Source organism: Poecilia mexicana, unplaced genomic scaffold, assembly GCF_051168715.1.
Source record: "Poecilia mexicana isolate PSO_F unplaced genomic scaffold, ASM5116871v1 scaffold_3, whole genome shotgun sequence".
In the NCBI taxonomy this organism is placed as follows: domain Eukaryota; kingdom Metazoa; phylum Chordata; class Actinopteri; order Cyprinodontiformes; family Poeciliidae; genus Poecilia; species Poecilia mexicana.
In genome coordinates, this window is record NW_028263372.1 from 6,994,997 (window position 1) to 7,006,783 (window position 11,787).

General features: G+C 37.5%; 1 protein-coding gene across 2 annotated transcripts; it reads left to right on the top strand.

Annotated features, from left to right (window-relative positions):
• Window positions 1–5,059: 5,059 nt before the first annotated feature.
• Window positions 5,060–11,189, top strand: LOC106928595 (adhesion G protein-coupled receptor G1-like). Of its 2 annotated transcripts, none has more exons than XM_088004117.1 (8): window positions 5,060–5,202; window positions 5,367–5,427; window positions 5,722–5,809; window positions 6,983–7,111; window positions 7,306–7,470; window positions 7,557–7,599; window positions 7,686–7,774; window positions 9,831–10,444. In XM_088004117.1, exons 1-8 carry the CDS (start codon window positions 5,148–5,150, stop codon window positions 9,831–9,833), a joined length of 633 nt encoding a protein of 210 aa, XP_087860243.1. In that variant the 5' UTR covers window positions 5,060–5,147; the 3' UTR covers window positions 9,834–10,444. The 2 variants fall into 2 exon arrangements, with proteins under 2 accessions (XP_087860243.1, XP_087860242.1); XM_088004116.1 differs by lacking the exon at window positions 9,831–10,444 and adding an exon at window positions 10,472–11,189 and having other exon boundaries at window positions 5,064–5,202.
• Window positions 11,190–11,787: the final 598 nt, after the last annotated feature.

The following is an 11,787-nucleotide window of genomic DNA, read 5'->3' on the forward strand; positions in this document are numbered from 1 at the left end:
AACACTTTATTTGAAGAGGTTTGAATAAGACTGACATGACACTGTCATAAACATGACATAACACCTGTCATGAACATGAATAAGCCTTCATGAATATTTATGACTGTTGTCATAAAGCGTCATTCGGTAAATTATGACACTTTTAATACAAAGTTGACATTATTCAAAATGTCGTTGTTATGACAACTTAACATTAACCAAGAAATCATTACTGACATAAATTTGTTATAAAAGTATTACTGATTGCACTTTAAAACTTAGATAACTTTATGTTATTAAAGGTAAAGTTTAAACAGTTCTTCAGAGAAAAGCAGACGCAGAGGCCTGTCAGTGTCTGTTGTATCTTATTACCTCTCTGCTTAAACCACTGAAGCAGAAACGATACTACGTTTTCAGTCATCTGACAAGTAGCAAGTCTACTCCACTTTATTCACCAAAAACGTTTATTTATATATATATATATATATATATATATATATATATATATATATATATATATATATATATATATATATATATATATATATATATAATTCACCAAAAACTGTCCTGTAATCTGGATCGTTCGCTACGTTCAGCTCCAGTTAGCCACCTTATCTCACTGTGCGAGAGGCAACTGTGTCATACGTCACAGGCAAAAGGTCAAAGGTGAAGGGTTAGGGTTGTTTGACAAAGGTCAAACAAGGTGACCGGAAGGTTTATTATGTTGTACAAAAAACCATAACAAAACAAAAAAATAATTTTAGTACATGTTATTATGCGTCAGAAGAGGGCTTAGGAAATAATACCAACAAAAAAAAAATAAAAAATTGACCAAAAGGGCACTTTGGGGCAAGGAGCAAAAAGGGCAGGTGCTCTGCACGTGCCTGACGTATAAAGACCTCCAGGACATGACAAAACCTTTATTCATAAAATGCTCAATCTCATATTGGCTGAAACATCTGGTGTTTTGATATGTGGAGGGGCCTGGAATGCACAACTGCATCCTTCCTTGGATTCCTCAGACCCTTTAAAAAAAATCAACCCGGAATCTCTGTATATAAACAAAATGATAAAAAGGATTGGCTTATTTGATGTCTGGAGGGAATCCCACCCATTGGCTAAAGAGTTCACCTTTTTCTCTCACTCACATGGCGTTTATTCAAGAATTTACTATTTTTTCCTATTCAGAACAGACAGATACAGGGTCCTAGACTGTAGTATTGGTACTAGGGATGTGTCGGATCACTCAGGGGTATATTTGACACTATATTTAGATTCTCATCCTAAGACAACAATTTGGAGACTTAACACAGCTTTGTTGAACGATAACAAATTTGAAGAATTTATTAACAAGGAATTCACAGATTATCTAGAATTTAATAACAGCAATGAATTGTCCCCAAGTATATTATGGGATGCGGCAAAAGCAGTACTGCGTGGGAAAATTATTATGTGGGCATCAAGGAAGACAAAAGAAAAATCTGAGCAATTCAATGACCTGACTAAACAGCTAAATATTCCAAAGCAGAAGCATATTGAAACCAAAGACCCTTCTCTGCTACAACAAATTGCAGCAATAAAAGGGGAGCTAAATAGGAAACTCAATGATAAGGTGATACTTGGTCTCAAATATATAAAACAAACTTATTATGAAAATGGACCTCGAGCAAAACAAATATTAGCCTGGAGACTAAAACAACAACTAGACAGATCTATCTTTAAAATTAAAAACACCATTTCCAAGCAGATGAGTTTCTCCCCAGAAGAAATACATAAATCATTTGAAATATTCTACAGGAAATTATATAGTCAACCCAAATTAACCGACCTTTCCTCAGTAAAGCAGTTCCTAGACTCTTTAGACCTCCCATCAATTGGCATAGAGCAAAATAATTGGATATCTGCGGAAATAACACCGGCAGAGGTCGATAAAGCCATCTCAAAACTGAAAACAAGTAAGTCACCAGGTGATGATGGATTACCAGCTGAATGGTATAAAATGTTTAGGAGTTCTATAAGACCTTTTTTGCTAAATTGTTTTAATCATGTGCTTAGAGGAGGTGAGACTCCACCATCCTGGAAACAAGCGATAATATCTGTTATACCTAAACCAGGAAAGGATAAAAGTGAATGTAGCTCATACTGGCCTATTTCGGTCTTGAACATTGATTATAAAATATTCACTTCAATTATTGTCAGTAGACTAGAAAATATCATCCCCGAACTGATTGATACAGACCAGACAGGATTCATTAAAAATAGACGTACACAGGATACTTGCAGCTCAGGCACCACAACATTAAAATATTCTTATTCTTAAAATATTAAAATATCGGAGAAATATGATCAGGACCTCATTAACGTCTTCATTAATGCTTACAAAGGTAAACCCTGTAAGAAGAGGCTGTCCAGACTATATGTGTGTTTAGAAGCTATTAAAAAAACATCAACATTATATATTCAAATTTCATGGGAAAGGGAGGCAAAAATATCACTGACAGAGGATGAGTGGTTAAACATATACCAAATTAACTCCACCACCACTAGCTCAGGATGTTGGAGGGAATTTTCTTGGAAGAATATTGTTAGGTTTTTCATTACCCCCAAAAGAACATTTTCCCAGACCGGCAGAGCTGAATCTGGGCTTTGTTGGAGACGATGTAATAATGTGATGGCTGACCACTTTCATATTTTCTGGGACTGCCCATTGATTTATTCCTATTGGTCAAAGGTATCCAAAGAGATAAGTGTAATTCTTGGTTTTGAAATTGAACACAACTTTAAAACTATATATTTAAGTAATCTACCAAAAGAACTCAACACTCAGGATAAGTACCTATTGAAAATACTACTGATGGCAGGGAAAAAATCAATTACAAGAAAGTGGCTTAGTAGGACCACTGGTCAGCGATCGTTGAAGAAATTTGGGAATTGGAAATGCTCACTTTCTCCATAAGACTTCAGGAAAACAAAATTAAAAAATATTGGTTGAAATGGGGGCTGCACAGTGGCGCAGTTGGTAGAGCTGTCGCCTTGCAGCAAGAAGGTTCTGGGTTTGATTCCCGGCCCTGGTCTTTCTGCATGGAGTTTGCATGCATGGGTTTTCTCTGGGTTCTCCAGTTTCCTCCCACAGTCCAAAAACATGACTGTCAGGTTAATTGGCCTTTCCAAATTGCCCCTAGGTGTGAGTGTGTGTGTGCATGGTTGTTTGTCCTGTGTGTCTCTGTGTTGCCCTGCGACAGACTGGCGACCTGTCCAGGGTGTACCCCGCCTCTCGCCCAGAACGCGAGCTGGAGATAGGCACCAGCACCCCCCCCCGACCCCACTGAGGGACAAGGGTGAAGGAAAATGGATGGTTGAAATGGTTAACATATAGGAACTCGAGAGCAAATTGAGCACCATTATTTCATCATCAGGTGTGATAAGAGGAGTCAGGTGTTGAGTAGTCTGGCAGGACTTGGTAAATATGGAAAGAAACGACTGTCTGACTCTTCACAGAACTTTACATACACTGTAACCTGTTTATCAGTTATCTGTCAGTTTAGTTTTATCTTTTTGTATGGTATAGCCGTCTCCCTCCCTTGGTGACCTCTCTGTTTTTTTTTTTGAGTGCCGTTTATTGTCCTGGTTGTGATATTTTATTTTATTTATTTGTATTTTATTTGTATCTTTTCCTTCTTGTTATTGTTATGGTTTGCCCTGTATAAAAATCTCTTCAAAAATAAAGTAAAAAAAAAATTATAATGATGGAAAACTGGCTTAAAACCAGGTTTCTCAAACATGTTACTTTGCTTGGTAATGAATGATGCTCTGCTTAAATGTCTACAGCTATTGTTATTTTTACTTGATTAAATTATTAAATGAAATTAATTAAATACATTTAATAAATACAATTGATAGAAATGTGTGGATTATTTTTATATTTAATAGTGCAGAAAATGATTTTTTGTTTCTACTGAAGCAACTCAAGTCTATTTTCAAGTGTTTGACTAAAAAAATACTTAAAGTGCAATTGGCCCTCTTCCACTGTAATGTCAACAGAAGTTAAAAGAGAAAAAAATGAAGAAAAAATACAATCTGTTGAAAAACAGAAACACTGGCCGAGTAATCGAACCTGCCCGTATTGCAGAAAATATTTTGACTGAAATCCAGTTTTGGGTGGGTTAGTTTTAAGAAGTAATTAGCTATAGTTACTAATAACTGAGTTACTATATGAGTAAGTAATTACAGGAAAGTAACTATTCTGTCACTTTAAAGAAACAAAAACAAAAAAGATTTTTATATATCAGGGTTGTCAATATTAGCACAGGCAATTAATCTAAATCAGGGGTCCCCGCGGTCCTCATCTGGTCCGGCCCCCTGAACAATACCAGAGAGCGTTCAGTGTTTTTATATATATATATATGTGTATGTGGATTTTCAACCACCAGGGGGGCTCTTGAGCAGATACGAAACTTAGTTTCCCTCAATGGAATATATACTAGTCAGTACCAGCCACCGTTTCGCTCACGGTTTTTTTTCCTTTTGCATTCTGGGTAAAAATCTATCTACAAACGCGAATATGTCGTCGGCAGTAATCATAAGGCGGAACCAATGAATGTACACTGAACAGAAGAAACTACAAATAGGAAACTAATACTGTGGCTACTTTATGGATTGGGACGATGGTGGCGACGGTGGTAGGAGTTTGTTCCTCAATCAGTGGGTTGCTGGTTTGAGTCCATCTCTGTCTTTGTGTCCTTGGGCAAAACATTTAATCTCCATGGTGGTGGAGCTTCTGTCAGACTGCCTCAGGGCAGCTGTGGCTACCGCCCAGTAGCTTATCACCATCAACGTGTGAATGACTAGATGTAGTGTAGAGTGCTTTGGAGTCCTCTGGACGAGATAAAACACAATGCAAGAAATGTAAACATAGAAACATAAAGATAGGACCCTAAGTAATCTATTTAGATGGTTTTTCAAGCGAACAAAGTTGATTTGGGAGTTACTTACATTTTTTAACTACATTATTTATCCACTTAAACAAGCACTTCCTTCTCTCAGCCCCCTCTCTCTCAGCATGTGATCAAACAGAAATTCTCTGCGTGCTGCAATAAGCAACCCTCAACCACCAGAGCAACACGGCACCTCGGTTGGTGATCAGTATCTGTTTGTGAAAGTCCAACATGAAGTGGATTACTCTTTATCTCCTAACACTCTGCTTCCCTACGACCAGAGCCAGTGAGTATTCTGGGGTTTAGTTTAGTCAGTTTAGTTGTTAATATCCATCTAGGCTGTATTCAAATTGTTAGTCAGGTTTTTCTCGTACCTCTGGCTCGTTCAGTTGTCATTTTTGTTTGCCGTGAAAAGTTCTGACTTCTTCATGTTCTGTGTCCATTTTACAGACTGTAACCCTCAGCAAGTTATTGATGACTGTATAAAACAAGATCCTGTACTGTGGACCAGGTAAATGATGCTGCTGATGCTGTGCTTATTTGGTTGATTTTAAGCTCCTATTCTTTCTCCCTAATAGATTCTTCTTATTTTTTCCATAATAATTTCCACAATAAATTTGCTTTGCTGTAAGATTTTTTTTCCTTTCAACTTGTTTTGCATTCACTGCTTTACTCATAGAGGAGTACAAAGCCACTTTTTTCTCTTGTGTTTGTTCACTGTTAAATTTGTGCTGAACTTGTGGTTACAGTAGTTCTTGTGCTGCATCATTACGTAAATGATTGATTGTGAAGCATTTCTTGGTAGGTGCTATGAAGATAAAATTGTGACGTGCAAACCAAGGAATCGTATGTTACGTGGGTTTGCTCGCCAGGAGGTCAACTCATCAGACCAGGTGAGCTCATAGCTGGTGATCAGTGGTATGGCCTTTATTTGGGAAGCACCAACACATGAGAAATGAGGGTTTATTTATTTATTTATTTATTAGAAATTTCAAGCATCTATTTCAGTGAATGTTGATAATTATGGCTTACTGCTAACAAACTCAGTTTTTCAGATAAATAAAACTAATAAAAAAGAAGTTTTAATACAGAAATGGTGCCTAGCCTCTAATGTGATTGTACTGTACAGCAGTGGTCCCCAACCTGGTTCTCAAGGTCCGCTGCCCTGCATGTTTTTGATGAGGACGCACTAATACGTCACCTTTAACTACCGACTCCAACATCAGTCTATGTGTTGTGATTCTGTAAAACTCATGAATGGTGTTTTCTTCACCATCCTCTAAAGGTCATGATGTTGCACACCTTTTTTCTTTCCCATCAACCTCCTATTAACATGAGTGTGAATCTTCTTCAGCTGTGACCTTTTCTCCCTACGAGTGTCAGAATCCGTCTACTGAAGCTGTCCTGTTAGTCTTCCTCATAATGTTTCTGCAAAATTCAGATTTTCGAAGAAACTAAATGGTGGGTTTCAGTGAGATAAAAGCCATAATCATCAGAATGAAAATAAAATATTCAGCTGAAACCAGAAGGTTACATACACCAAATAAAAAGACAGAACTTATTTTTTTCTCACCATGTGAAGTTAAATCAAACCAAACTTCTCTGGTTTTAAATCTCCAAGATTATTTCTATTTGCTAATTGCCACAACAATGAGAGAGAGAATATGTCTGAGGTTTATTTATTCAAATTCAGAAGCTGACGTAAATTTCCTTTGCACTGCATGACTTGAGTCAAACATTTTGGGTTTCCTTCCACAATCTTTTCACTGTGGCTTGCTGGAGTTCTGGTCCATTCCTCCTGACAGAACTGGTAGAACTGAGTCAAGTTGTAGGTTGACTCTAAAATATACGTTTCCCTCATCGAATTGAATTGATAAACTAAGTTAATTCTTTGACATTTACAGGATTAATGTGCCTTGTGCTTATGTTTATAAACTGTGTTCAAAGTTTGATGGAATTTTCATAAACATTATTAGGACATAGTAAATAATTAGGTTGTATTTACATATTCTGAAACTTAGTTGATTTTCTGTGTATAAAATCCTAATTAATGTTCTGGTTTTAAGGCTGAATTAGGCCCCACATTCAATCACGAGGTCCGAGTCCCATCATCAGCTCTTCAGAGAATCAGAAGAACACATTCGGAGGAAAACATCTTGGTGGTTGCCTCGGTGATCAACAGCACATTGTTTCAGGTTCGATCCTCTGAACAAGCAAGTTAACTTTTAGCTGGACTTCCAGCTTAAGCTAGCATGTCATTGTGAATGCACAAAGTGGTTCTAGTACACAACGAAGCCTATAGAGACGGATTGTCTATAAAGAAAGTAGAAACACTGTTAATTTTTTTAGAAGATTTTAAAAAGAGGTCAATTCTGTCTCTTCATTGCAGCAAGCAACTCCTCAGAGCAGAGGACGGAGGATAATTCCCCAGCCGACTGTCAGCGTAGAAGGAACTGTTATAGGAGGGCTGGTCCTGTTTGTGAAGGCTGGAAAGCAGTCAGTCAGCGATCTTACTGAGCCGGTCCAGTTAATCTTCAAACACAATAATGAAATGGTGACTAAATAAATACAATAATTACAATAATAAACACTTAAAAAACAAGACTTTTCCTTCATTTTGATACCCTTTCTATGTTTCAGGAGAACAATGGAACATGTGTGTTTTGGAAGGAGGATGAAACGGGTGCAAAATGGATGCAAACAACTTTTCTACTCTCAAATGAAAGCATCAAGTCAGGATTTACATGTTTGTTTTTCTGCTTTCATTAGAGTGGAGCACTGAAGGCTGTTATACCAAAAAATCAGAAGATGAATTTATCTGCCGCTGCAGTCGCCTCGGCTTTTTTGCTGTGCTTGTGGTAAATCACGTTTTTCTGACACCAGTAATCAACAGTTTTCTAAAAATATTCACACTCAATTTTAACAGTACTGCAACCTAAAGGGCGAATGTTTGAGGGTTTTGTATAACACAGCAACACAAAGTGCTGGACATCATGAATCAATCAATCAATCAAATTTTATTTGTATAGCAAATTTCAGCAGCAAGGCATTTCAAAGTGCTTTACATAATTAAAAAAAACAGCATGTGACATTGAATAAACAGTAAGAAAGAGAAAGAGATTTTGAAAAAAAAGATTAAAAAAGATAAAAACATTAAAACCCGCACCCCTTTTCAACCAGGGGGGGCGACACCCTCACCCCTGTCCTTATCTGGGACTCAAACCCAATCTGGGACTTTAGTCAAAACGCCGTTTGACATGAAACAGTACTAAACATATAAGTACTAAAGTACTTTCAAAGATAACAGGAAGTGATCCGACAGGCGACATCAGTTACAGAGACTTTGGAAATATTCACACCCTTACTGATAACCAGGTCCAGTGTGTGCCTCTCCGGGGGGGCGACACCCGCACCCCTGTCCTTATCTGGGACTCAAACCCAATCTGGGACTTTAGTCAAAATGTCGTTTGACAAGGAACAGTACCCGCGCCTCTCCGGGGGGGCTTTATATTATTAAAAACTAAACAAAGCGTAAACAGTGAGAAAGAGGAATAAAAAGAAATTAATAAATAGATAAAAAGTAAAGATAAAAACATCGAAGACATCAAAACCCACACTCTAACCCTAATTTAGCCATAAGCAACTCTAAACAGGTGGGTTTTAAGTTGAGATTTAAAGGCACCCAGTGTTTCAGCTGTTTTACAATTTTCTGGAAGTTTGTTCCAAATTTGTGATGCATAGAAACTGAATGCTGCTTCTCCTCGTTTGGTTCTGGTTCTGGGGATGCAGAGCAGACCAGAACCAGAAGATCTGAGGGGTCTAGACGGTTGGTACAGCAATAACAGACCTTTAATGTATTGTGGTGCTAAACTGTTTAGTGATTTATAAACTAACAACAATATTTTAAAGTCAATTCTCTGAGCTACAGGGAGCCAGTGTAGGGACTTTAAAACTGGTGTTATGTGCTCTATCTTCCTGGTTTTAGTGAGAACACGAGCAGCAGCTTCTGGATCAGCTGCAGCTGTTTGATAGATTTATTAGTCAGACCTGTGAAGACGCTGTCATCTACCAACTTATCTACGTTATTATAGCTTAAGGGCGAGGAAGAAGAATAGATTTGATTAAATGTTTCTGCTGTGTTTTCTGTGAAAGTACGTTTTGTGATAGTAGCTGTTTGTCCAAGTGGGTCAATGGATAAAGAACTTTCAAAGATAACAGGAAGTGATCCGACAGGCGACATCAGTTACAGAGACTTTGGAAATATTCACACCCTTACTGATAACCAGGTCCAGTGTGTGTCCATGAGTGTGTTGCTTGTTTGACATGTTGTGTTAAACCAAAACTCTCTCATATATTAAACAGATTTTTTGCCCCTTGGTCTTGGGGGTTGTCAACATGAATGTTGAAATCACCGACAATTATCAAACAATCGTAATCAATGCATATGAGAGATAGAAGTTCATTCAAGTCCGTAAAGAAACCTTCCACATATGTTGGAGTTTTGTATAAAATTAGTGTCAAAGTTCGTTTGTGGCCTTTTACCTCAATTCCAAGATATCCAAAAAATGTGAAATTACCCAAAGAGATTTTACTACAATTTATGGTATTCTTAAATATTGAAGCCACGCCTCCTCCTTTTTTGTGTTTTCTATTCTCACTTAAAAATTGTACATAGGATGCGCTGATTCAATTAGTACGATTGGTTCATTATTGTCATTCAACCATGTTTCTGTCAGAAATAAAACATCAATATTATGCTCTGTGATGAAATCATTAATTAATCATTAATACCAGAGAGATCTGGTATTTAAAAGAGCCAGTTTAAGTGACTTGGGGACTGAAAGTTCTTCAGTCTGAGGTTTGAATTAAGACCACTGTATTTTGTATTTCTGTTTTTTGTAACTTTTCTTGTAGTGATCTGGACAGGTAATGTCCTGTTATGCGGTGCCGGGGGGCCAGACACATTCTGGAGGAAGATGGGTGTAAAGATAATATCTGGATCCTGAACTCAGACCCCAGAAACGCAGAGTGCTGGATCCTCTGGGAAGTCAGAGGCAGGTGGCTTAGATGAAGTGAGATCTGCTATGTCAGCGCTAAGGAGAGTCGTGTCGAAGCGAACCTGTTGATCCATTCCATCCGTAAATTTGAGAAACTCTGGTCCGGAAGACATTTCTTCATAAGGTATCTTGTGAGTGAGTGTAGGAGTAGAGAGGGAGGAGGGAAAGAGGAGGAGAACCAGTCATTCTGTCCCCAGTCGATGTTTTATCAGTTTGTTTTGGGACACTTTGCTTCTGATACGCGGAGGGTTCCATCCTAGTCAGACATCCTTGAGCCTGTTCTTCTGAAGCGATGGTCACATTGTTGTTCTTGTTGATAAAATGAAAAATGTTTGCAGTGAGCAGCCTTATTCCATGTTTGTTAAGATTGCGTCCGCCTCTTCCAAAGAGGTGAAAGTGCTGCCAATAGATCCAGAGGTTATCAATGGTTTAGTTGAACATCTCTGGAGAACTGGTGTAAAATTCATTTCAGATAATCCCTGTTTTTCCTCTGTCCAGAATGAAGCTCAGAGTGTGATTGACCATCATGCTGTGAACCTCAGCCACATCGCCTGCTCTGGATCGGTGCTCTCTGCCCCCTTTGCTTTCATCAGCCTGTTCATCTTTCTTGATCTCACTAAGTTGTTTCTTTAACTTGCATTAAAAGACACATAACCTGTTCTCTCACCATCTTGCATGTTGTAGCTCAGTTACTGGTAGCAAATTTAATTCTGTTTGCCAAACAACATAAAAGATTAGCTGTTTCTTTGTTCATATTGCAGAAGTTTCCATAGACTACAGTTGGTTTACTTCTAACCAACTAGCAAAAATAGAAATAATGTCATGGTTTTGTAAGCCACTGATTGGCTGATTCACAACACATTAAATAAATATAGGAGTGGCTGTGAATGTAATAGGAGACAGCAGCTAAAACACACTGCTGCATGATATCTGGGAAAAATCTAAAAGAAATCATCCAACACTTCATCATGTGCAATCAGCACATTTCAATACAATTGTTGGTCTTTGAGGATTCTTCAGACATCATTGCAGCATTTTATTGCTTCTATTTTTAAATCCTGGTTTTTACTGTTTTTACTTCTAGGGTTTGTTTCAATATTGTATCACTTTCTCAGTAGTTTTAGTTGTGTGCGTTGCTAGCTTAGTGAGTTCCTTTTATAAAATATTTTAACTGTGAAGTTGAATTCATTTTGTTAATAAACTCTTGTATAATTGAGTGAAATTGTATGTGTTTATTTCATGCACAGGTGTAGCATGCTGCTGTTCAGGTAACACCAGTGATCCATTAATCTATTATTATTTTAAAACCAAGGCCTTATCAGACAGGTATGATAAATACTAACTGAGACCGAACACTTTTGCTATATTGTATGTATATTTATTTCTCTATTTTAAGAGTGATTCCCAGACTTGGTCATTTTTTACTTACTGGTTTTATTAAGCATTCCCACAGGCAATTATGATAACTATTCATAGCCAAAGTTGAATCCTACTCTAGCACATTTCGATGCCCCTGTAAAAAATGTTGAAACAGCAAACCATTAACGTGCAAGTATAAATGTCAGCCGTCATAGTGTTCTGTTAAAGTTAGAATGTGCACATCAGCCACAAAACCAACGCAACCATGTGGTGAAGAGGCTGTTTGAAGATGATAAGCATGCCGTGACCTAAGGTAAGATAAGGTATTGTTATTTATACAGCACATTTTCAGCAACAAGGCAATTCAAAGTGCTTTACATGAGTTAGAAGAAATACAAACAACAAAGCAACAAAAAAGTAAAATAAATTAATAGGAGTTTCTCTGGATAAACGAA